Raw genomic sequence first — 27,695 nt, 5'->3', positions numbered from 1 at the left:
AGTCTCATATACAATCAAATTCGTGAAAGATTTTTTTTAAGATATATCGTTCAGATAATTTGTTATTACATATATTTATATTTAATGACAATATATAGGAATATTCATAAACGATATCATGTATACATTAAATATTGTTCCGTTCGAAGATTTGGCAAGTCTCAATCCTTACATGCAATGCGTGGGTTCATAAGATATTCTATTTATATTGAGGGTTATTTCGATATTATTATGTTCACTGACGAATTGAACTTCAGTTAGCTATGCAATTGAAAAAGTAAGTAGGTAGTATTTTGAGTCTCCCTTCATGAAGATTTTGAATGTGTTCTGTTATTGGAATTAGTAAAACTTGTTTAATTTAACAGTAAAATAAACTTTATTTACCAATTCTTAAAAGGCCGACAACGCACTCGCGTGCCCTCTGGTGAGTATCCATGGGCGGCGGTATCAATTAACATCAGGTGAGCCTCATGCCCGTTTGCACCTGTTCTATCTTTTAACTGTACTTTTCGTACCGAAACTTATCATCGAGTTCACACCATAGATTTTTGGGTCTAAGACAGGTCACCTCACGATGTTTTCCTTCACCATAGAAGCTAGTGTTAAATACGCACTTTACGCAAGAAAAATTGGTGCACAGCCGTGTTTTCAATGAAATTTCAATTATAACACAAGTTAAAAAGAATAAAAACATTCGAAAGAAAACTAACAATGGAAACAATTCCTTAAGCGTGCAACTTTGAATTTATACAAACGTAAGGTCATTTCAGAAGCAAAGTTGGCAGTTGTAAACGGATAGCTACAGCCTACATTCGTTTTAATGAAATAAATAGTAACTCTATATAAATTTAATTGCTTCGTAATACAAATTTGTGCTATAAATGTTCAATGTCCCATATCAACGATTAAGAAGGTAGGTAAAATTCAAATTTGGAAAAGCGATTTTTTTTTCAAATATGTTTGGAGTAAATTACTATATGTCTATGTATAAGGCGGCTTAGTGGTCCCTCGTCTGGATCAGTGCGGCTACGAGCGTTTCAGAGACGACGTGCTGAACAAACTCGGCTAGAAGGGGAACGGCTAGCTCGCGAACGTCGACAGCAGCTTAAACGTGAAAAGTACGAAAGTCAGAAACAGGTTAGTTTGAATCGTTAATAATATAGATAATAGAGAGAAAAGAGATTAAATCAGTATAAATTCCACTGGAACTCCTTGCAGCATGTATGTTAATTTATACATCTGTGGTTCAATGAAATAAACAAGATTAACAAAAGTTATAGATTTATCGGACAATATTTAAATGAATTAAAAGACAATACACTCAATAGGTTCATGTTCATGTGACATGTTATACTATATTTGTTCTATATATTTATAAGCTAATAAATATATAAAAGTGATTTTGGCTCAAGCCCCTAGACGTCAAAAAACGACGTCAACTTGGCGGGAAAACATGGCAGTCGAAAGGTTCTCATTTCAAATATGTCGTAATTTGTTTTTTAATAAAACATTTTAAAAGTTTGTTTGAATATAGGCAAGAGAAGAACTGGCTTCATACGAGCCATGGGGTCGAGCTGGTGGAGGCGCCCCCAAACTTCAGGGAAATCGCTTTTCCGATATTCGCGCCGCAGGTATCTACCCAGACGATGAACTAAAGGTAAAGAAGATCTTTTATAATCTTCAACGTCATAATTTCATGTTAGTTTTTTATGGTGCATATTTAAGAATATAATGTAAAGTCTGCTACTTATTTTTTTACGCCTACAAAATATTTTGGCGCAAATAAGGCCAGCTATTGAAAGGTCTCGAGGATTAACAATGAAACATATAATGGTAGTAAAGACTTTTTGTCTAAAATATAATGGAACAAAAACGTCTACCATTCGAAAATTTTCTTATGCGTAAATATTAAAAATATTGTATGCTATGTTTGAACAAATTAATTGTATGCTTTAATCAAATGTTTCTTTTAGTTGGAATATTTCATACTAGCACAACTGGCCATTTGGTTTTTACTATATTTTGGAAAAAAATATCATCACTTAGGGTCGATTCGACCAAACAAGAGTAAATCTTAATCTTAGAATAAATCGTCAGTTAATCGAGAGTAAATCAATTTTACGTTTTACCAAATACAAATTCTAAGAATAGTTTGCTTATTCGGGAATAGCTACTATACCGCCGTTTCGCACGGAATATCAGCTATTCCTAGAATAATTTAATGGCGTCAGTCAGTCCAATCAGCTGATTTCTGTCATTTCACAAATATGTATTCTGTGTTTTAATTTCAAGTCAACCCAATGTACTAAATTAATAGTCTGGCATTGTATAATGAAACGTTTAAACAATTTATTATTTATTTATTTATTATTCGATTTTTTATTTTCTATAATATTAGAATGGAATTCAACTAGGCTCAACAGAAGTTCCTTTTTAGACGAAAGCCTCAAACAAACAACAAATAAAAACTTTTTGTCGGCGTTTGACACCTGTTAAAAGCTACTTTTTCACACAATAATACGGCAAAATCGAGTTGCCATGATGTATGCTCTTACACTGTCCCGTTGTAGAACAACATTTATTTGCCGAGTTTTATTTTCGTTCACCATTCTCTTTGCTATTCGCGTATTGTTATTCCTAGCGCAATTATACTATCGATTAAGTGGACAAACGACTATGGATTTACTCGAGATTAAAATCATGGAATAGGTTATTCGTGGTATAGTTACTCGTGTATAAATTGAAGTTTGGTCGAATCGACCCTTAATGTATCAATATTACTGTTGATCTAAGCATACACATGATGTCTTCAATAAAATACGTTATTTTAATGTACGATAAGACAAATAAGTATCATTCTTGACACTACAATTAATCCATAAAAACGGCTGAAGTGAATAACTTAAATTTGTTGTTGAATAAATTAATACTGAATAGAAAGTGGATAGGTTAAGAAAAAAATGATAAAATATAATATAATAGTTAATAAAAATTAACAAATATTTGTAATCATTGATGATCAACTATGGCGCGTTTTCGACCGGAGGCACCGGTTGACCTGAAGTGTAACCGCGCGCTCTGCGCCCTCTATCTCGAAAACGGTTCACCGTATAAAAATATTTTTTGAACAAAATTTGTAGAGAAAATTTTATTCTACAATATTGATAATAAATACAAATAGCAAAAAACCCATAGGAAATGAGATATTTACAAAAACCGCAATATCCCGATTTTTGTGACCTTGAAATTTAATAGTTGCGTACACCTTACCATATGTAGGTTTTTGAGACAACTTTTAGGGTGTCAATATACAAGTATTTACAGACTTACAGCTGGGTATCTCGAATTCTGAGGTGAACTCACTAAAATGACTGGACTATAAGTCTTGTTCATAATTATAAATTTCCGAGACAGGGAAAAAGGAAGATATGTTAGGAATTTAATGAATTTAATGAAATTAAATCATTAAAATATTAAGTGTCTAAAATTCATACAAATTAAAAAAACAAAATTATTTATTTCTTCGATATTAAAAACACGTGGATTTTTAATTTACAATTCGTTATTTGAGATTTCAATAAATTATTTTGCAGAAAATATAAAATACAATCAATCTCTAAATCGGTCTCAATAGCTCTCTCCCTTTTCTTCGACAAAAACGCTGCAGATCTTCGTGACGCTAATATTATTATTATTGCGTTTCATCCGTAAAAAATTTACCCTCATGCGCCTAAAGAAGTTTCACTTCAAAAAAATTATATACTTCATGCGTATTATTTATAATCGTGTAAGCTATTCATAATTAATCATAATTCCAATAGCGACATTGAGCTTTAGGCAGTCACGTATTGTAAGAGACAAAGAATGCAATATGCTATAAAAGGTAAAGGGTCATGTGATGTAAGCTTGATTAAATTGTGCTAATAACCCAGGTATAAGTATGGAAGCGTGTGTTGTTTTAAATTTATTACGTTGCAGATTCATTTTCGACACACTTGATTTCTTATTTCGTAATCGTGTCGCAGAATGTTCGATGTTACGTTAATCAGACTGCTCATCTAGAATTTATTAATTCCATCTTTCACGGCCATTTTTTATTTCTAAAGCATGATGTAAAAGGAAAATATTGCAGTGTTCTTACTAATTTTATTTAAATATTTTAGATATCAAAGTATTTATTTCCTAGAAACAAATATACAATATTTACAATATTCTTAACCTTATAGTAATAATACTAATTACTAAAAATTGACATTTCTTGGCTGTTAATTTTATTAAAACATTGACATTAAAAACCTACTATTCAATTTGGTATAGGTAGATGATTTTATTTCAATTCATCATAATGACTTCATTTTGTACGTGTACCTACTTATGTAACTTGTGAGCCGAGCCCTCATATGAGTAGTTTAACCGTCCCCATGGCACATTTGGTCAACGCTTGGTAAAATACCAAAGGTCCTGATTTCCGGTTCCGGAAAATCACTATAAAAAGCTCCATTACCGCGTCACGCCTTATGATACGCGCATCATAAAAAATAGTGTTTTTAAACTTGTCTCTACTAACTTGATTTTATTAACATTCTTTGTATTCATTTTAAGCTGATAATTCCAGGGTATTTCTCTACACGAGACATGCCAACGGTGGTCATCACCACAAAGACGGCAGCGTCGTGCACACTTACGTCTTCACGAGGACCCTCAACTGTGCTACGCCGAAATCCTGAGACGATCAGTTGAAAATGACATCAGATACAGACAAACACCGGAACAACAGCAAGCCTATAAACAAATGCTAGGTCGCTTTCTATTACCACTAACTATACAAATACCCACCTCGCTAGACGTCATTTAACTAACGCACATTCCAAGATGGCTATCGACTAGAGATTCGGAATCTTGTTGGAAATAGACAGCTTTTTTATAGTTTGAAATGCCTATAATGGCCCATTATGATTTTGGAAAGCGTAATTCTGTAGGTTATTCAAAAGCGTACATAGCAGAAGAACAGTCACTTGTTCGGGTATTAAATGATATCAATACACATGTATATTCAACGTACTTCATTTACCCTTATTTAAAGCGTCATCTAAACAAAATATCAATATTATTACTACACTCATTTTCGTACTTATACTATAAATGATTAAAATTTACGCTTTTTAAATTATAATTACAACCGTTAAATGAATCATTAACGACGTGCTTTATAAACCCACAGTTGTATTTCGACTCTGCTTTTATAAAGCACTAAGTACATTATTTAAATAAAAATTATTTTTCTAACGCAATAATATTTTATGACGTAAACTTTTAACACTATATTATATAGGGCAAAGTACAAAAAGTTAGTGTCACAATTACTTTGGTAGAAACACGAACATCTCTATGGCATACTTAAATTTTATGTTATCTGTGACACCATCCAATTTCGCGCATGCTCAGTGATATACGGCAATTTGGCGCCATTCATGTTCAATTTGAATCTGTTTTCTTGCTTTTTAAGATTTTGCTTTAATTTACAGATGAACTAGTTAACGAAAGACAAAAAGTTATTAAAGATGAGATCAGAAAGAATTTGGAATATGAACGGAAAATGGTAAAAACTTATACGAAAATTTCCATTGAATTATCTAAACAATTATCTCTTATGATTGTTTGGTTTTAGCACTCTATCGAAGGACCTTGGGGCAAGCCAGGTCCAGGTGGCACGATTTGGAGGAATCCACGTAGTATTGGATTAAACTTTTCAAAGTCCATGGTATGTAGAACTTCTTTTTATATATTTGTTTAGGCGAGTTTCATACATTCAAGAGATATGGTTTACTATTATTTCTCTTGCGGATTACGAGTTGATTGAGTCGTTGATTGTCAATGCAGGGACAGTCGAAGTTACCTCATATATACTTTTATTAAACTAAAAGTGCATTAATTATTATTTTATTTGAATTCTAGAAAAAGTAACTACCTACTTACTACGTACCACTACATTGTAATACTCTTATTTTGTAAAATATCCCTATGGATCGTAAAAGATAATGTGTTTTGTAAGTACTGGTTAATAAGTGTTTATTAAACATTTGCATACTCTATGAAACTACAACAATCAATTTCTACATCCTACAGTCTAAGAGAAAATACTCTTGCCTAATATTTTTTTGACTATGAATTTACGCCTACTTTACTTAAAGTTCCATTATCATAAATTACAGGGCTGGACAGATAACGAAATATTCAACGACATGAAAGGAGACCATAGACGCCTAAAAAGATCTTCACTTACTTTGCCAAACGTAAAGAGAGCTGATGATTATAAAAAACTGACATCTAAAGAGCAAAGTGACAAGTTGCCAAATATCAATCTGTCAAATCGTTCCCAAGAGGAACGAATTGAGCGGGAAAAGGAGCTAATACAATGTTATGGTAAAAAGAAAAAGAAATTAGTGAAAAGACTACCAAACGTCGATCGGTTACCGAGAGCTGAGGATAAAAATGTGAAGTTGACACCTGAAGAAACAATTTTGCGTTTGACCGGTGGCATAGAATTAGTGCCGCTTTTGGCTCGACGAAGACGAGTGGGCGCCCGAACTCTGCCCTCTAGTGACGTCACGCGACCTCCGGAGGAGAAATGCCAGTGAGTTTTACTTTAGTGCTACGGATGTTGCCTACATTGATATTTATATTAGCATTTTAATGGTTATATATATATGCTGCATTTGAGTTTGCTGTAATTAAGTAGTACGTAAAATAGAATTTTAAATATGAAAATATTACATACTACATATAATGATCGGTCTCATTAGATAACCAAAATTCATCCTGGAGATGCTTAGTATTGGCTTTAAACATTCAAAGTAAACATTGAAAATAATTTTAAGAACCCGCCAAAACCCTACTCTAGGTAAGATGGCGTCGCTCCATGCTCTATGACGTACCCATGCCTGTAAACACGTCAAGTGTTTTACGAATGATTCTTAATTAATACAAATACACATATATTCTATTACGATATAAAACAATATCAGCTGAAATTACCTAAACTCCACGACAGCATTAGAATTAAACAGCCGAAGACATATTATTTACAATCATGCTACGTAAGTGTCGATTTGACGAATCTGTGAACATTCTGTGTCACATGACTGACGTATAAAAATCATTATTTAAATAAAAGATTTTTGTCTTTGATTGATATTTATTTCCAACACAGAAATATTCTGTATTTACAATATTCTTAACCTACATACTACATAGTAATAATAATAATAATTAAAAATAGAGAAAATTAAAACAAATTTTAAAAGTTTGGTCCTTGTGGCCAGTGTAACTTTATTGCTGGCAGCATTTCCTCGCTGTATTGCGATACTTATACGTTGAGCGAGGAAAGCACCTGCTCTAGAGTCACAGGTACTAACCACCAGGCGCCTAATTAAATCTTTAATTTTAGATTATTTACCACTTATAGTAGTCCATAAAGATCTTTTATACTTTATTGTATTACTCACAATAAAGTGCAAATAGCCCATTGAGAGTATTAGTTATCCTTGTCTTTAAAATAATTCCTTATTTTTAAGACATGATTAAAACCTGGACCGCTATTGCCATGATGTAACCGCTTTCGTCAACAAAATCCTATTCTCAGATATGAAATTACGCAACAATTTTAGAAATTAATAGCTTATAAAGACATAAGTTTTCGTTAATTAAAATTCTGTATACAAACACCATGTAACATTTGACATTAAAGCGAGCCATAGCTAGAGGCTTTATTTGTAAATATGATGCATTTGTATACAGCTTTGACCCATTTAATTATTCAAAATTATGCTATTTTTTTATTGACTAAGGGTCGATTCGACCAAACAAGAGTAAATCTTAATCTTAGAATAAATCGTCAGTTAATCGAGAGTAAATCAATTTTACGTTTTACCAACTACAAATTCTAAGAATAGTGGGCTTATTCGGGAATTGCTACTATACCGCCGTTACGCACGGAATAACAGCTATTCCTAGAATAATTTAATGGCGTCAGTCAGTCCAATCAGCTGATTTCTGTCATTTCACAAATATGTATTCTGTGTTTTAATTTCAAGTCAACGCAACGCACTAAATTAATAGTCTAGCATTGTATAATGAAATGTTTAAACAATTTATTATTTATTTATTTGTTTTTAGATTTTTTATTTTCTATAATATTAGAATGAAATTCAACTGGGCTCAACAGAAGTTCCTTTTTAGACGAAAGCCTCAAACAAACAAGAAATAAAAACTTTTTGTTGTCGTTTGACACCTGTTAAAAGCTACTTTTTCACACTATAATACGGCAAAATCGAGTTGACATGATGTATGCTCTTACACTGTCCCATTGTAGAACAACATTTATTTGCCGAGTTTTATTTTCGTTCACCATTCTTTTGCTATTCGCGTATTGTTATTCCTAGCACAATTATACTATCGATTACGTGGACAAACGACTATGGATTTACTCGAGATTAAAATCATGGAATAGATTATTCTTGGTATAGTTACTCGAGTATAAATTGAAGTTTGGTCGAATCGACCCTTAGTAAATGACCCTCAACCCAGAGGTCGTGTGTTCGACGGCTATGCACCGACTTTTCTAAGCATTTCTACGGTGAAGGAATTCTGAAGAAACCAGAATATCTCATACCCAAGCGTCGGCATACTCTAAATATTGTGTTTTTTTTATTTAGCCAGGCGTTTGTCCGTGTAAGTCGCGCCAGGTTTTAAAGTCTTAATAAATAAAAAATTTTATTCATAATAACTAAAAAGTTAGTTAATTAACTGAAGGTAAAGAAAAGAATATGGAGTGTCTTTTGCTAATAAGATTCAACACAATTTAAGATGAGAGTATTATATGTAGGCCGCATTAAAATTGAATACCTCTTCCAAAAATACCTAGTGCGTAAAAATTTTAAAGTCTTAAAGAAAAAAACTCAACAGTAATTTAAGAAAACGTTGGCTCTACAACCTTTTAGGTCTGGACCTCAGATTTCAGTATCTGTTTCGTGATTTATTTATTCTTCTGATAGACGTGAATGTGATCAGCGTTCTGTGCCTCGCATGTCAAAATTTTGGGTATACATACGTTTTCCTCACGATGTTTTCCTTTAGCGAGCGAGTTAAAAGCGCATATACAAAGTCCATTGGTGCACAGCCGGGAATTGAACGAAAACCCGAAAGCTAAAATTATATTAAATATAATTTCACACACATATAATATAATATATAATTTCAACACAGATGGCGTGAAATATCGACGGATGATTATTTGAGGCAATTAAAGCAACAAATGCGAGTGAAATGTTTACAGAAGGAAGTAAGTATTCAGTTAAAATAAAAATATTAGGTCCTAACATATGAAATTGGCGTTTTGTATGGTAGGAACCAATAGTAGATTTTTTAAATAGGATTTATTTAATTAATATAAACATGTATATATATCACATAGTATGTACCATTGCTAACTTCTTGTGCAGTTTTGCTATCGTATAGGTAGTTCATTCATCCCTTTTCTAAAACGGGACTAAATAAAATCTATGAAGGCGGTTTCGACTGCCCTATCAGAGTTGACTTTTTTACCTTGCAAGAAATTATCGAAATTTCCACAAAATGGTGTTCTGTTGGGTCAACAAAAAACATCGGGTCATATGTAAGGACCTAAAATAAAATTAAAAGATGTTTTTTTTAAGTAAAAACTTATTTTTATAGTATTATTCCTAATTTCTTTAAATTTGAACCGAAAGGTTATTTTATATATAACTAGCTGGCCTGGCGAACATCGTACCGCCTAACAGTCGATTCTTTATTTTTTTAAATACTTTTTCTGCTATTCGGGACACCGGTCTAGCTAAGATAAAAAAAAAGAAAGTTGATAAGACAACAAATAAAAAAAATAAAAAAATTACCTTCCCGGAACCCCTCCACTAACACTTGAACTTTATGATATGGTATTAAAGTTCAAATTGACTTTTAAGTATTATTACGAATATTATGTATGGGAATATAGAAAAGTGTTGTTTTTAGACTTTTTCACTTAATTTTTTTAATTTTTCTCTTCGTAAGAACCATCCTCGTACTTCAAAGAATATTATAAAAAAAGAATTGGCCAAATCGGTCAAGCCGTTTTCATGTTATGTCGTGACAACGGAAAACGGGTTTCATTTTTATATATATAGATACACCTTATTTTTCCCGTGTCCAATGTCTCACATATTTTTGGTTTTTATTGTAACGACTACAGTAGTAAAATCGTAACTTGTACGCTAAGTAACTTGGGTCTCTTGAGTCACCCTAAAGCCTACCTATGCAACTATGGTCTGTCGTAGGAGAATCGTCGTAACTCAGCGGAGAGTGTGAAACAGCATCATGCTACTTGGGCATCATTATGGGGCCGTCCCGGGCATGGGGCACCCCAACAGCGCGGTAGATATGCGCGGAGCAACCTCGCTCAATTACTGTATGTCGCACCCTTCAATGACTACATAGAAAACGTATAAATAGCGTCTCAGCTCCTAATTAAGACAGGTAAGACTAACTTAAATTTAGTATAAACATATGGTAAAACAAAATGAAAAATGAAAAAAGCGAAACTAGAAAAGATAGGCGAGTGTAATTTAATAAATGAATAATAAAAAAACTCATAATGGAAAAATAAAGAATCTGAGCTTAATTATAAGCTTTTATTATACCTGTATTAAAAAAAATATTATTGTATTTTTGCTTATTGAGCTTTCTATTTGTCTATAATAAGGCTGTTATTGACGACTCTCCCCATAATTTCAACGTGTAACTTGGATTCTCAACACTAATTTTAACCATTAATATGGTGTGGTATGATGTATGACCGATTCTGAGTTACCTTTGCTTGTTAGAGTATAATAATGATAATAGAAAATTTTGATGGCTTCGCCCAATGTTATATAGAATTCTATAGCTATAGAAAAACGATTACACATTATATATGCAATAATTCTTGCTACATTAACTTGTACATGGCATGAGAGGATCGGTCTGATTCAATCATACGAATTGAATATGAATTAAAATACATATAAAATGGCGCTTCTTTACTTAAACCTTTCACTAAATTAATGACTAAAAATTAGTTACACAAAACTTGTAATGTAAAATCTTAAATGTTCTACTGAGGTACACACAACTAAAAACGTTCACATAATTTCAAACGAACTTTGAGTATGTTTTATTTGGAGCCTTATTAGTTCACTGGTAATAAAATTGGATGCTGCATGCCGAAGCTACTAATAAAAAATAATGATCTAACGTAACTGCATATTCTGTCAATATCGTTTGTCGATTACGAATCTAACTCGCACTGCTCATCTTTTGGTCGATTACATAGTACAGCATGAAACTATTGTCATATGATTCAACTTTATCATGAGAAACAATAAATTTTTCGATAAAGTGAATGCTCCGTATTTAGAACTTAACGTGGATTTGTAGTCTATGCCAAATATATGATCTGTATTCGTGTTGTCAGAAACTGACATATACGAATATTTGTCAACACTATCGAATTGTTTGTGTTGAGGCGATTCGAGATCAAATACAGAATAGCCCTGCAGATGGTTTTGAAATAAAAATAGCAGTGCGTGGTCAAAATAGACCATAATAAAATGATGGTTTATTATTAGGATAATTACAGATTCTTGTAAGTTTTGTAATACAGACTTTTTTGTTTGGAAATAGTTCATTAACTTAAAAATATGAACACGAGTTTCTTGACGCATAACAGATTCTATTTGTATTCACGATTTAGACGAACTGTAATCAAGTAAATAAATTAGCTTAGTGTTAAGCTTTGATATATCTCTATTATATCTATATCTCGATTATACATAATTCATGTATTAATATAATTGTTGTATTTATTGATTGAGTACAAAATATGTATTAACCTAATACATTACAAACAAACCCTTTCTTCACGGTTTTATTGGCGTAACATAACTCTCATGTAGGCAGAAAGTTGTATTAAAAGTTGCAATAAAGGTAATAATTAAATTGGCGAAGAAATATGGTTAATTATTTAAAAATCAGGTCAAGTACTGTGTTTAATTTAAAAACATTTTATAGACGCAATACATTATTTTGTCTCTAGGTGTGTTAAAATTGATTTAATTCAGAATATTCTATTATCGTCGGCTTCTATCATATAAAAATATTTTTTTAATTAAATCTAGCTTAATTCCCACATATCTTGTAAGTTCAATGACCAGTCCATGCACCTGCGCTCATTATAGAACAATGTAATCAAAATACACTGTACAAAATCAATCATCTATTGTTATAAAGGCCATACACAAAGATTTGATGTAACCTCATCGTTGCACATTGTTATTATACCCTTGACACGTGTAGTCAAAATAAAAGCAAAATAGTTGTCAATTCTATACATAGAGTTGTTCCTACTTCAAATTTCTTATTAAAGATCTATATTTGAAGTATCTTTTTTATTTCGCTTTTATTAGCGCTTCTCCATGAATTGACTTTCCTCACAAAAATATGTTTTTAGAAGTACAGTTCCTGAGATTTAGCGCGGTCAAACAAATTCTTCAACTTTAAAATATGTCTATGGATTTATGTTTTGTAAGTATCATTATTCAAATCAAATAATTAGGAATTAGTGTAAGACTTAGGTACTAGGTATATCTCGATTATTTGACATCAACCAAAATAAAGAATATACAATTTCTTTTTATCTCGGATTATTCTAAGCAACAGGTTGTGAAATCTGCAAACACACAACCGAACCTACAATGTCTACATGTCGATAGTTCATGGTGAAATTTTTTTAAGTAAACAAAAGTGCGTAAGAATATGTAAATGTAGAGAAAGCGAAATGACGAAATACACATAACCGGCAAAAAGTCGACGCAGAAGGCGTGGCGACAATTTAATCATTTGTCAGGGTGTCACAAAGTATTTAATTCGTGATTCATTGCGTTATGCAATTTATTATTTAATACCATAGAAACGCCGATTTTTCATGGTGTGCTACTTCAGTAGTGTCTATTCATATTAGCCATATAAAGCATCTTACGAATTGATAAATTTAAACCTTTTTTGGTTAAAAACTAAGCAAAAAAAGTTTAAATTTAAAAAAGAGGATATAAGCTTTTACATCCCAAAGCATTTTATCGCTAATTTAAATACCCTTAAAGGTCATTGCATGCATGCATGGACTGCATGTTACTGCCTACACGGTAAAATATACGGTGTGTGGTTTTTTAGCGATGTGGTTTTGTAGCGAAAATACGGTGTGTGGTTGAAAATTAACCTAATGATATATTATTCAGGACAATATTGTAAAAATACCGCTTAGTTAACCCACACTTGTAAATTTAATTGATTTGTAATTCTTTCTATAAATATTAAAAATATTTTTGGTATTTATGTATATTCTTGGAATGACAGCTAGGTGAAACTTTCAGAATAATGAGAGAATTGAATATATATCATAGATAAAACATGACTCGATTACTACCTTAAACTAAAAGTCAGGTAGGTTTTTTGTATTTTGACATGATAATAATTAGGTACCTTAATCAGTTTTCGAAACCTTTAGTACAAGATCACGAAATTCATCTCGTAATTAAAGCGTCATGTTTGACCCCTGTTAACCCAATCATATTGAGTGACAAACTAGTTGGTCATTGTTCATATTACAAAGGTAACAAGATCTCTCTAATATTTCCAACTGATTAATAGCTTTATTATGCTCACAAAAGGACAAAGATCCTGATACTAAGATTCAGTAGATAAACAAATTTATATTTGTAGAACCACCGAACTCTATTAGCTGAAAGCTTAGAGCTTTTAAATTTGTAATCTAAAATATTACAACATTTTAAAATGCTGTATTTATTAAAGTGGATTTGTTTTAACCGTATTACATTAACTTGTATTTATACCTTTTTTGTCACTTTGTTTAAGTTAATTTTTTTTTTTATATCTACGTAATTTTGTGCCCCCATAAAGAAAGTCCTGTTTGTATTATATTTCGCCCTTCCATTTCAAGGAATTTTTGCGGAATCTAAAAACGTTAAATGATAAGAAACTATTTGAGCTTCCGCAATCCTTTCTGCCATTTACAAATACTTTGTAGCCCAGGTGTGTTTTGTATTACGAGAGAAAACAATTTTAATTTCCTACAAAGTACATACACATATTTTAAATAATTTTACCTTTTAACACCAACACGCGGATAAAAATCCAATAAAGCAGGTGAAATATAACTTTGACATTTCACTTCCCAAGATTCATTCACCAGACTCTCAAGTTTATGGAAAAGAAAGTACATAGACCTCTGGGAGAGTAGACCGGTTACCGCTTTGACCTTAGCATCGCCTTTGTAATACCAGCTATGATACAATACCAAGTTTATGAAAGCATTGTTAATTTTAAAAATAATGTAATGTACTAGATTATATAGACTAAATTATAATTGTATTATTTAATCATTTTACAAGCTTACGTATTCATTATGTACTATTTCTATTAACGTAAAAACACTAATAAAATTATCAGTAACAAAACTTCACTTAAATACAACATTTTAAGTATTCAATATCTTCTATTGTATTTTAAAAATTGATATGTCTTTTTATTAGACAAATATTAAAAAAATCAGTTTTCGACGCTTAATTATAGTAAAGATTTATCAAAATTCATAAAATAAAACAAACATTATGCTTGAATTAATTAAACAGTATAATTACTATTTAATTATAATTTAATTTCATATTAAACGTAGCAGAGTGCGTTGAATTCTTTTGTACGTGAAAGTTGTCGATAAAACTTTACATAAAATAGTAGCTGGTCATTGATTTGACAGTTGATTTAAAAAAAAATTATAAATTATTTATATAAAAATATTTAATGAAAATGTTTCAACTTTGATAAAAAGTATATAAGTATAAAGTATAAAAGTATATAAGAGCCTACTCCTCCCTCAAAGGCCGGCAACGCACCCACTAATAATGGGTGTCTATGGGCTGCGTGGACTGCCCTTTTTGGTCGTCCCGCAAGCTCGTTTGCCCCCCTATTCTATAAAAAAAAAAATATATAAACTTTACTGTACCTGGTCTGTTTCTTCATAGCTTAAACTATATTTACTATACTATCAAGCCTCCATCAATTAAAACATCCCATTATAAAGTATACAATTTTTAATTTTAGATTGATGATTTTTTATACACAGTTACAGACTTGCAAAAAATATATTGTAAAATCCAAGTACTCTATGCTCTTTATAATTTAAAAACCATAAAAATGGCATATAAATAAAAATACTCACTTTCATATAATTTAATCTATCGCTGACTAAAACTGCTACAAAGCCCTCGAAAAAAAGCAAAGCTAAAGCAAAAAATTCTCAATTACATTAGGTAAAACGTTTTATTTAAACATTAAGAACTCGTGTAAACCAGAGACAATATAATTATTGTCGTTTATTACCAAAATAACGATTGCCACATGCAATGGCAACATGATATCGCGCTATGTATTTCAATAAATTCATTCATGTTAAGAAACATATCGATCCTAAAGTATTCAATGCATTGCCCATGCCAAATGTTATCGACAATAATTTATTACGTAGCTTTCTCTAGATATTCTTCTGATAAATTCTTAGTAGGTACTCTTAATATTCGATACGACAATTGTATACTTGATACAATTCAAATGTACATAATGTGTTATAAATAAATTCAAAACGCATCTAAAAATATAATTACACATTTAAAATATATTCCAACTACTTTTACGTAAATTAGTAATAATTTATTTTCTTATTTTTCACCCAAATTTAAAGTGAGAATATTTTTTACGAAATCAAACATATAAGATCTTTAAAAGAATTTCGACAATTTTCACCCCGATATCACATACAAAATTCTTTTGAATTAGTGTTACCTATAAGGAATTAAAGCCTAAATTTATTCAATGAAAAACTGACGAAAAGTCGATTTAAATAAAACAGATACTAAATTCGAGTTTAACTTCCAAAAAAAAAATACTTAAATGTGTTAATCTGAAGAAACTTGTTTACCTATGCATCTGCGTAATTAGGTTAAAAAGTGTTTCAAACTAATATGTAATTCCCACAACACTGAAATATTTAACCGACATTTATTGAATGGTTTTGTAAACAGTAAATCTGATCTATCAACATCCTTATCCGTACAATAGCGGGGGTCTGAGATGTTCTTTCCACGCAGTTGACACTGTTACAGCGACGAAGCCGCTAGTGCACTTTGGTGTTGTGAACGACGGCTTACACGATGCGTCTAGTGAGTACATGTGTTTTAATTAATAATCTATAGTGACTTAGTGTCTATGGTATAACATTTATAATTAATCTGTGATTTTAAAAATATTTTCCATTAGCGGTGTTCAAAAATTCAAATTCGATTTTCAAAATTGACTTTAAATTTAGAATGTTAACCCAAACGAAGATTGTGCTATAATTTTTTTTAAAGAAAATGTAAGTCGCAATGAAAATTTTAAAAGCTATTCACAAAAGGTGCGCTTTCTCCCATATTACGTAAAGTGCATGCGTGATGCGATCTGGCGTTTACAAGTTGTCGGAAGAGCACTACTATTAAGGATTCTAAAGATGTGCGCTTGTGTTATGACCGTTGCATTAAGAGAAACTATGATGCATATAGAAATGAAAGCTTTCTTTTAATTGAGTTACGTAAATATATGTTCTCCACTTTATTAGGCAATAATGCGGTAATAGCATTGGTACAAAATACAAATTAATTTTAATTTGGGGAATTTGACCACTCTACTTATGATCTACTTTATATTTTGATTTAATAAGTTGTTTAAAATCGGCCACTATTTTGTCGTTTAAATGCTTTAAGTAATCGCTGGATCATTTCCAATAAGTATATATAGTAGTAACAACGAACGCAAAGTTTTATTCGGCTATAATGAAGAACTAAATACTCATATTTTTTCCAAGCAATGCCAAAAACTGAGTCCCACACATGGCTCTCAAAGAAAAATGTTGTAATAATAAAATTACTTAATAAAATACTTAAATTATAAACTTAATTAAATTATTAAGGTTTTTAGTAACACGGGAAATAATTGGTTAGAATTTAATTTAATGCTCAACAAATCAAAAATTTGCCGCGTCGAACATGTAATTTGTATAAAACGATATTATTATAACTTAATGAAATCTTACATATACAAGTAAAAGAGAGCAAATAGACAAGAGACTATAACAGAAAATACTAGACCGGATTTGAATCCTCATGTTACCAGGGACCCAAATAGTTACGCCATAGGTGCAATTAAAACTTCTAGTAATTAATAAACATATGACGAATTGCATAATAACGTTAGGAATATTAAATGAGAAAATATTTCAATCTTGAACTAAACAGGTTATAAAAACTACTTAGAAGATCTATAAACCATTCATTAATATGGTAAATCGCAAATTTATTCCGTTACGACACTCTCTCGAGGAAGTGGACGAACATGTTAAAACTATCAACAAATTGATGATTACGCAAGAAACTTAAATATGATAAATGTAAGAATGATGATAGAACTCATCTTCAGACGATGGGCATTCGTGTGTTTTATTTATATTAATGGTGTTACGATAGGTAATAACCGATTATTGTAAGATAGTCATTAAGAGTAATATTATCTGTATTAAGCCCGTCAAAAATGACGGTGTATTTTCATTATGGCCGGTTTTTATTGCTTATGCAGTGCGTTTTAGAACCTATCATTATCGTCAAACGCTTGTGGAGTCATTATTGCTGCCTTAAAAGGACGATTGGGCTTAATTAAGAGAATTTCTAATAGTCATCGTTACATTAAATTATGAGAGTATGATTAAATGTATATAAATAATTGCCCCCATTTCTTGCTAATTCAGTTCTTTTGTCCTGAGCTTAAATTTTACTTACAATTTCAATTATATTTAATTTTTATTAATTGACCTACGTATACATTTTTGTCAACCAGATGCTTCATGGTTAGTGAAAATTCGAAATTATATTACATATTAATCCTCTCTATCTAAAACGCAATAGACGCATCGCTTACATAAATGAAATTATGTATTTACGTAGTGAGTAGCTTATTTTTAAGACGTCCCGTCTAACGTTTAAAGTAACGAAGCTTGCGGTCGCATTGAATAGTGCCAACCACCGCCCATGAACACATGCAACGCCGGGGGTCTTGCGGGTGTGTTGAGGGAGTGGTACAGTCTTTTCTTGAATGCCTCTAGGTCGTAATGGTTTGGAAAAATATCTACTGGCTTTCGTCTAGACTTTGAAAACTTTGATGGCACTATATAAAGCTTCGCTAATAGAAAGCTGCATTATCAAGCAATATTTATTGCAAAACTTAAAAAGCATTGAATCTAACAAAACAAGCATGTTTTATAAAAATTATGCATTTATGTCTAGTCGTGAGACAGTGAAAGCAGCTAGATAAATAATTTTGATCATCACATTTCTCACGATATACCATCCTTAATTTAAACGAATCAACGAGTTTTAACAATTAGTGTTTAACTATTGTTAGAGATTACATGTTCTTCCTGAATTTAAACTTAAACAACTCATGCCTACATAATCTATTGAAACAATTCAATGTACAGACCGTTTTCGCAGACTTTTCAGATTCCATACTTAATTCGTAGTCATATAGGAACATATCCAAGCTCCTTTCGGTTACTCTAATTTAATAAAAATAATTCGTACTTTTTGTCAATGAACACAACAACTAATTTTATTATAATGGTTTTCAAATCCAAAAAAAAAACACTTATCATTTTCAAAGGTTATAAAAAAATGCAGTCTTGCTCGCTTATACTGTATTTTCCATTAGGTTAATAAAATTTTAAATGTAAGTAAATATATTGCCTTTGTAATAATAGCGTAGATGTCAAATTTATGAACACTGAGCTTGGTACATGCTGAATGCTTTTTAATGAACTCGCTGATGTTTCTGTACTAATACCTCTTATTTTTATTCTATGTTTCTATGGGTATAAAACAAGTATAGCGTACAATAGGTCATCATTTCGAGATTTCTCTATTGACCATTGACAGTTGACAGTAAAATATCTAGTCCTTTTATAGAAAGTTACGACATCAAACCTACCGCCAAGAAGTGGGTTAAATTGGAAGTACTACACACAAAACCACTTCATCAGTTAAATAGCTACACACATATTCTCAAAGATTAAACTTTTAATAGATTTTAATGATACTGTATAACGGTTTATAACAATCGTGAGAACTATGTTTAATAGTTTGTTCGCTCTAGGGTATCTTAGCTAATACCAGTAATAATCAACTCGCAAGTGAGAATCTTTATCATTACGTTGAGCCTTTTAAATGATAGTCATAAAATTAAGGTCACTTTTGACTACATTGATATATTTAATATATAGTTGTTCTTTGATTGGTAAATTTCCAAATACACTTAAAATGGATATTAATAACATGATTGGTAAAGGTACGGTTTCCAAATACATTTGAAATAACGTTTGTGCTTTGATAAAAAAGCCCCAGTATATATAAGTGGGCATGCGCCTAGTATGGCATACCCAAGTAAGTAGGGTTTCCTATACGAAATTCAAGATTGGACAACGAAAATTTACACAAAAACACAAGGCCGTCTGAAACATAACTTTACACATGCCAATGCTAGTTTTTGAATATTCTTTCGTTTACTGAAACTATGTAAAATAGTGTTGATATGAGTTAAGACAAAAAAAATATGTTTATTATGGAATATAAGATACAGGTATCACTTATTCCACGTCATACAATTTGAATAGGTAGACATCCCTACTCATCGGCAAAGTAGACAGAGGGTGTAGGCCAAGAGAAAAAGCCGGCGTAAAAACTCTCGGTACTCTTTCAAAAACAATAAAAAGTTGGTCATTAAAACGATTTTATCTTTTCATAAACGATTATATTATTATTGTGGCACTGTACACGATTATATTAGAGTGATTATTAATTCGTCATGTAGAGCAATAAAAATGTTACACTGGAACGGCGCAATAATCTGGTGTAATAAAATATTACTTATTAAGCCGAAAACAATGCGTTCAGAAACAAGATTATAGTATTACAGGCTAATGAGGTGACGCAAATGCAATGTTTCTAAGCGTATCTAAACTTATAATGAGAGCTTTGTGTTTTGTAGAACATTTCCTAATTTGTTCTCTCATCATATAAGAATGATATCAAGTAGATCTAGCATTTTTTTGTAAATTTAACATGAATCTAAAACGGTACAACACATTTAATATTTAACGTACGCGTAAATTAAGGCTAGTAGATAAACCAAAAGTTCTGCGATTTAGAGCGTAATTTGTGATTGTTTTAAAACTTTTTAAGGAATTGAAAGTCTTTTAGCGAATTTGTTCTTTTTAATACTAATATTTGTCTTTAGGGAAAGTCGCTTTACCGTAGCTCCCGTACATTTTAATAAATCATTGTTAAAAATATATATGTGTTTAATAGTTTTGAAGTGCTTTTTCATCAAGTTATGTTTTGGTATTATAATTTCATTTCATAGTTACCAAGACTAAGCTGAGAGTTATGTATGAGTTATAAACTTCTTCTATACATTTTGTTACGTGAAAGCCAAATTATTCGCTCCAAGTGCATATTTAAATTTGTCTTGATTGTTCCTTTCAAAAATGCATCATTTTGAGCTCTTTGTAACGGTTTTGATGTCGTTCCAATTTCGCACACATCTCGCGACCTAAAGAATAGATATTTTCTGTACAATTCACTATTCAAAGTTAAATATAAAAATAAATATCGGGAGTCGAACCTCAGGACCTCTCAGTTAGTTGAAGCCACATATCTTAACTTCAAATTATTGTATTTATATATGTTAATTTATTGGTCAACAACAAAGAATGGTATAAAATTATTAAACAATTATGAGAGGTACACCAGTAGTCTTCATTACCATATAATGATATTGTATGTATAAGATTTGACATAGATAAATTAAATAATTCGGAGAAAGCTACGGCCATAATTCATTATTGTTAAGCGTGCTCACTGAAGTATCTACTTAGAACAGTTACAAAATTACGATCTCAATCTTAATAGAGGTTAATCACAGCCTTTTAAGACACAAACAATCAGATTTTGAAGTTTTAACTATAATTATTAAAGATTTTAATATAATTAATGAATCTGATGACCTCTCTTTCGTGTATTACGCACTTCATTGTATAATCATTTACGCAATGACGGAGATTCTATTAAATGCCAGTCATCACCATCGGCTCGACGGCAGTGACAAAAATGATTTATGGGAAAAGATCGACCAAAACTCTTAATTAATTTAATTGACAACGATTGAAGTACATTTGATCACGCTAAATTCAGAACAACATTCAAAGAGTCGGTGTTTAGACAGAAATTTAAGCCTCATATGCAACTTTGTAAACTTAATTAAATAAACTAAAAAAATGGGTTTGTTGGAACTGTAACTCGAAAAAGTCGGACTGATTTTCATGGTTTTTGATTTCTTGTCAGGAATTTTTTGGAAAAGTTAAAAGAAAAAATGCATAATGTTCATGGGTTTCCTAACTGTCAAACATTTATTGTCCATCCCGTCGTAACGGTAAGCTCTCCCCTCAAATCAAAGAACGTATTTAAGTAAAAGTTTCGAATCGACAAGATTGGCCACAATACTCGGATAATGGCGTATTTAATGTTTTGAAAATGTAGAATAATATCAGTAATGAAAAATGTATAACATATATATTGGTAGTCAAATATTTTTGCGTGCGTTCAGACTCTTATTTCTTTTTATGTCAATTTCTTAATAAAGTAATGAATGTAATATTTATTTTGTGCTCGTTGTATACCTTTATCAAATTATAAATTAAATTCAGGAAATTCAGTAACACGACAATTATTTCGCGGTACGAAGTTCATCGGTTCAGCTAGTAAATATATAAAATATACATTTAATTGTATGCCGTAAATCTTAAATTTATAGCAAGCATAAACCTTTGAGAATATTATTTTAGTTTCAACAGCTCTTGGATGAGTAAACCCTTTGCTCAACCTATTCTATCTTTAAGTACTATAATCTTCAGAGAAGTGTGTAAGATACGTAACTAAAGTAATCTTCGTATACTAGTTACTGAAAGAGAAATTTCTTATTGTTGACATTACCATTATGTAATTACGTACCATTGTATACAGATAAATGCCGAAGTCACTTGTAACTTGTAAGTAATACGTGCACAATGTGACGAATGATTGTGCTTATGTGAACTATGGACCTTAAATGTATTGCTGAGATGAGGTCAATTTTATTCAAATTGTATTGACATTTTTGTGATGACAAAGTTGTGACAATATGGCCGTTAATTGAGCTTTTAAAATCCGCTACATTTTAAAATCTGTTTGTATATAGTCATGACTTAATGTATAATAAGAAAAAAAAATTATACAGTAAAAAATATAGGATAAACATAAGATTTTGATTAGGTACCACATCGTCTATCAAAATTCTCGGAATAAATTACGTAAAAGTGAGATTTCGTAAAATATGTATCAAACGAAGGACAAATTACGTTATTTTAGTTTAACGTAAATTTAAATAGTTACTACAATACTGTGCCAATATTTGCAGAATACGTTTATAAATTATTATTATCATTCTAATAAGAAAAATAAACATACAGCGTGAATGAAAATTCGGACAAAAATAAGTTTGTATTTTTACATAAAACGTGTAGATATGTAATATGTAAATATGTAGCTGAGTATATCAAACTGTGTTGTTCTTTTGTTGTTGAAAACAACGACTAATTATTTTATATGCCAACTCTGATATCCTATTTTCAATTTGGTATCGATTTTGACACTTGTTTAAAAGTTCGTGATTTTAAGTAGAGAAAGCGTTGGGTCATATTCTTTGGTAATTGAAGGCTTGTCGAATAACATGTACTGCGTTGGATGCGATCGGCTAAGATCACTTGTGACATGTACTACTATGACCTTAATAATATTATTCATACGTTTCTTATGTAAGAACACTGACATACCTAAGTTATGCAGTTAAACATTTTCTTTTAGGCTTTAATATGTCTTTATTCATGTAGGTAAACAATTACACTTATGAATTGTCAAGTTAAATAGCATTTAATAATTTATAATACTAATAATAAAATAATATACATTGAAATAAATAACTAAACTTAACATAAACTAAAATATATCATTAAAAGGAGTCCCTTTAGGCAAGGTTTAAGGCTTTAATTATTTAAATAATATGAATAGCTTTATTCTATATTGATTTAAATATTTATACTTTGTGTCTGTGCTCAATATACAAAATAAAACTTTTTTTCTTTTTTGCAGATACTATTGTTGTCAATCATACTGGTATTAAGTGCAGCTCAAGAATCTTACACTACCGATGGCTTTAATGATAAATTAAATAGTGTGGAACCAAATCCATCTGTACGGTTGGATCCATATATTCGAAAAGCTTTACTGAAAGCGCTAAGCGATCTTGAAGAGAGCGGAACAGTATCAGACCCAGAATCGACAGATGCTTCATCTACAAGTTCTGAAACTCTGAGCACAAGTGAAAATAATTTTGGAGTACGGAAGCCAAAAGAAAATATACAGATTCACTCATTTGTCGTAAACGGCCAAGAAGCTTTTAGAAATAACACAAATGGCTCACCGACATTGTTAGACAACAAGATATCAATACTTAGCACAACAGTAGGTAATGTAGAAAACTATATAACTGCAACACTTCCAACACAAACACCTTTCAAAGAGATATTTCAAGCCAAAGAGTCGGGAGTAAATGTTCAGCAAATCAGAAGCATCACATCAAAATCAAGTTTTGGAAGCAGTCAAGCAAACAAAATAAGCACATCAAAACCACGCTTGATATCAACAACTTCAACTACCTCCACAACAACAACTACAACGACTACGCCCAAACCGACCCATGATAAGGATGGTACAAATATTGAAGAGGTAGATAAACGCGACGTTCAAGTCTATCAGGCACCACTCGTCGCAGCTTTTACAGTTCATCAAGACGCGCATGGCATTCCCAAAAAAGTTATTCCTATATATCAACAAACAACAAATCAGGATGGCTTGAAACCCTTAGATTCAAATCCCCAACAAGATGTATCAAATAACAACGGAATCCCTAAAATCTCCCAGTCAGATTATATCTCACAGCAACTAACTTTACAAAGGCAACTCGAAGAAAAACAAAGATTTTTAGAAGAACAGCTCAGAATATTACAGATACAGCAGATACAACAAGAACAGTTATTACGTAAACAGCAATTTCTTCTCCAGCAAAAAGAAGCGCAAAGACAACAACTTCTTCAATTTGAGCAGGAACAATTCAAAAGGCAACAAGTGGAAACGCAAAATGCACAACAGAAAAATGTACAGCAACTTTTAAATCCAACCGGAATTCAGCCTACTTCTCAAATAACTATTCAACCAAGTGTAGCCATATCACAGAGCAATACGTTAGCTAATCAAGCATTACCTAACAAAGAGGCTATAGATTTTCTCATTCATCTACGTAGCCAACAATCGGAACAATTTCCTTTACAAAATAATCACCTTCCTCAAGGAATTAGCAGTTTCTTACAACCAAACCAAAACTTTGCTCAGAATCAAAATTTTAACCAAGGGAAACAGGGAAATCGAGTCTTCCGACATGAAAGCGGTGTAGGTAATTTCGGAATTAATAATCTAAACTACAATAGATTTAATACATTCAGTCCGGTTCATACAAATGGATTCTTCCCCATAAATCAGCAGAACCAATTTAGTCCAGATGCTGAATTAAAACAATTATTAGTCCAAACTGGTTTGAATGGTAGAGCGCACGAAGACTTAAATATTGTAACTAAGGTTTTATCTCTAAATCACGGTGTACCGGTAAATGTATCCAACAGGTTAAATTTTGATAGTAGACGACATGTACGACCGTTTCAAACGCAATGAATGTATGAATAGGATACGCGAACGTTAGAGGGGCAAAATACAAAAAATATTTGACTATTATCTAGGTTGTAAATAATACAAACAAGTTTACCTCAGAATGCCTAGATTATAGAAAGATAGTGGGGTTTAGGCTTGATAGTCTTCAAGTTCGAATGAAAAAATTATTTAGAATCTGGTATTACCGAAAATATATTACACCTCACTTAAATTACTTATTTTTAATTATTACAGCGAATGAATTTATTTTCTGCTTAAGGAAACTTGTAATTTTAGTATTAGTTGTAAAGCGTAGGTTATAGAAATTTTATCGATTTATAGATTAATGAAGAAATGGAGACTAAAAAGCACATTAAACATTTACAAATGTTTTTTAACTTATGTTTGTACTCTTTAAAGTAATATTCTCTTTTCCGATTATAGTGTATTACAGATTATTTTTAAGATAGACTAAAAATTGCTACATACTACTTAATCGTAATATTTATTTTTTACTTAAGAATGAATTTGTCATTTGCCATAGGTTGATTATTTTTTTACAATTCAAGATAAAGCTAGATATCTACATATAAGCATTTAAAAACAGCGACCGACAGAATATGTTTTGATTACATATTATTATATACAAATATTGTAACCTGTGTCTTTGTCTTTAATAAAATAATATAATAAAAATGTTATTTTAATTAGTATTACAAAACTTATAAAAACAAACCTGTCCTATGTTTTATTTAACTGCAATGAATTGCTAAATACATATAGATTTATCTACAATGCTATTTAAATTATAAATGGCGACTTAACCCACAAACTAGAAATACTTAACTAAATAACAAACATACCGAAACATATAGGTAGTTTGAAAATAAATAATATTTAGTTTTTGATGTTTTTAACTTTTTTGTTTCGTTTCTATTATTGAATAGAAAATTACTTTGTTAACTAGCTTAGTCTGTGCTTTGTTTGGCAGAACCGTGTATTCTATAGTCGTATTTTTAATTAGACGAAGCCAACTGACAGTAGCTAATGTCACTTTGTAAAATAATGTTGCCATATTTAAAGTAATAGTGATGCGTTCAGTTCTTGTTCAATCAGATGAATGAACAATGAGTGTGAATAGTCAATCATTTTAAACAATAAAAGAATATTATTTCTATTTCAAAATTGTATAAAAGTGCTCTGATATAAGTTAGGTACTAGTACTATGTAACTACAATCAGTTTTTTGACGTCTTATTACAAAGCGCGGCGCGGCGACTAGTGCCATCACCGATCATTAATTCAGGGGTTTTTACTTTGTCACAACACTATTTTTATTTCATTAAAAACTGACAACACCGTAAACGTCAGTTGATATCGTCTAATTAAAAATTCGACTATAGTTTGTGTTATAGCATGTTGTAGACTGTGGTTGCATTAGTATCTCTACTTGTTCTGGGCTCTAACTCATCTGTATTATTCTCTTTGACAACGGTGAATGACTGTCCTCCTTAAAGAACGCCCCGGTACTAATAGACTAATTAAAAAACAATGATATCAAAAATGTGTACGAAATATTGACGTTATAATAACGGTTTCTTTCTGCCCATGATCTGTTTTTTGACTGACTTGAAACACGTTTTATAGGCATACATGGTCGTCCAAATGTTAGATCAAATATATATTTGAAAAATAAGTACATACTTATTATGCACTTCAGATTTATGCCACAGCTAACATAACGACCTGATGACCTTGAAACGTCCGAAAAATCTTCATAAATGGTTGTTAAGAAGTCCATCGTGTTAGCTTTCTAAGAAACTACAAAAAGGTTTATCTGTTAAGGAGTGACACCACAGACAGACACATATATCGACCCGCTAAACTTAATACTTATAACACCCCTGCGTCACCTGGGAAATATAAACTATTTCAAAAAATATGGTGTTTTATTTGGTATCGCGTCCCGTATAATATTAATCTCAATAAAGTTAACATTTAAAGATAGTATTACAAGTTATTAGGTTAGGTTATGTTAATTCAATTGTATTTATTCCCCGCGCAATGTGCCAGCAAGTTTTTACCAATTTGAGGTTCAGATTCGAGGAATGTTTGCAGCGCAATGGTGCACACCTGGACGATGTTATTTTTAAGAAATAAATTTCCCAGATGTCTATTTTAATTGAAATAAAATTTTTTGTGTATTGTATTTAGTTTTTTTATTATATTTTTTTCAAATTCGCAAATCTTTCTGGCCCACCCTGTATTTTTCTAATAAACTGAATTGATTAGCAGGTTATTTGTATTAAACTAACAACATCCTAACTCCCTGTTTTTGTCCTTGTATTGAGGTAATCTTATGTCATATAAAACAGAATATTGTTTCACCAACTCAATTAATTGTTGGTCGTTCATTTCGCCAAATAAATCCAAAAATATCTAAGTATATAAATTGACATTCGTGTCAAAAACTCGAAAGCATTGACGCATGACGTCATCATCACAACATCCACAACACGCCGATCCAAATCGATTGGATGTTACCGCGTGTGATCACATGGCGTGTTGTCTATGTGCATCTGACCATATTAAATATATGGGATTGATAAGTACTGACATGCGTCGGATGGCGTGGTGTGGC

General features: G+C 31.3%; 1 protein-coding gene across 2 annotated transcripts; it reads left to right on the top strand.

Moving 5' to 3' along the window:
* Positions 1–676: 676 nt before the first annotated feature.
* On the top strand, positions 677–25,741 carry LOC125053306 (transcription factor SPT20 homolog). 2 transcript variants are annotated; one of them, XM_047654624.1, is made up of 10 exons: positions 677–913; positions 993–1,137; positions 1,535–1,657; positions 4,616–4,799; positions 5,526–5,599; positions 5,669–5,761; positions 6,213–6,634; positions 9,265–9,340; positions 10,350–10,548; positions 23,445–23,568. In XM_047654624.1, exons 1-9 carry the CDS (start codon positions 882–884, stop codon positions 10,518–10,520), a joined length of 1,320 nt encoding a protein of 439 aa, XP_047510580.1. In that variant the 5' UTR covers positions 677–881; the 3' UTR covers positions 10,521–10,548; positions 23,445–23,568. The 2 variants fall into 2 exon arrangements, with proteins under 2 accessions (XP_047510580.1, XP_047510579.1); XM_047654623.1 differs by lacking the exons at positions 677–913; positions 993–1,137; positions 1,535–1,657; ... (4 more) ...; positions 9,265–9,340; positions 10,350–10,548 and adding an exon at positions 16,227–16,340 and having other exon boundaries at positions 23,445–25,741.
* Positions 25,742–27,695: the final 1,954 nt, after the last annotated feature.

Source organism: Pieris napi, chromosome 10 (assembly GCF_905475465.1).
Source record: "Pieris napi chromosome 10, ilPieNapi1.2, whole genome shotgun sequence".
Classification (NCBI taxonomy): Eukaryota; Metazoa; Arthropoda; class Insecta; order Lepidoptera; family Pieridae; genus Pieris; species Pieris napi.
Note: the sequence above shows the minus strand (reverse complement) of the source record. Positions and strands in the feature narration are given on the sequence as shown.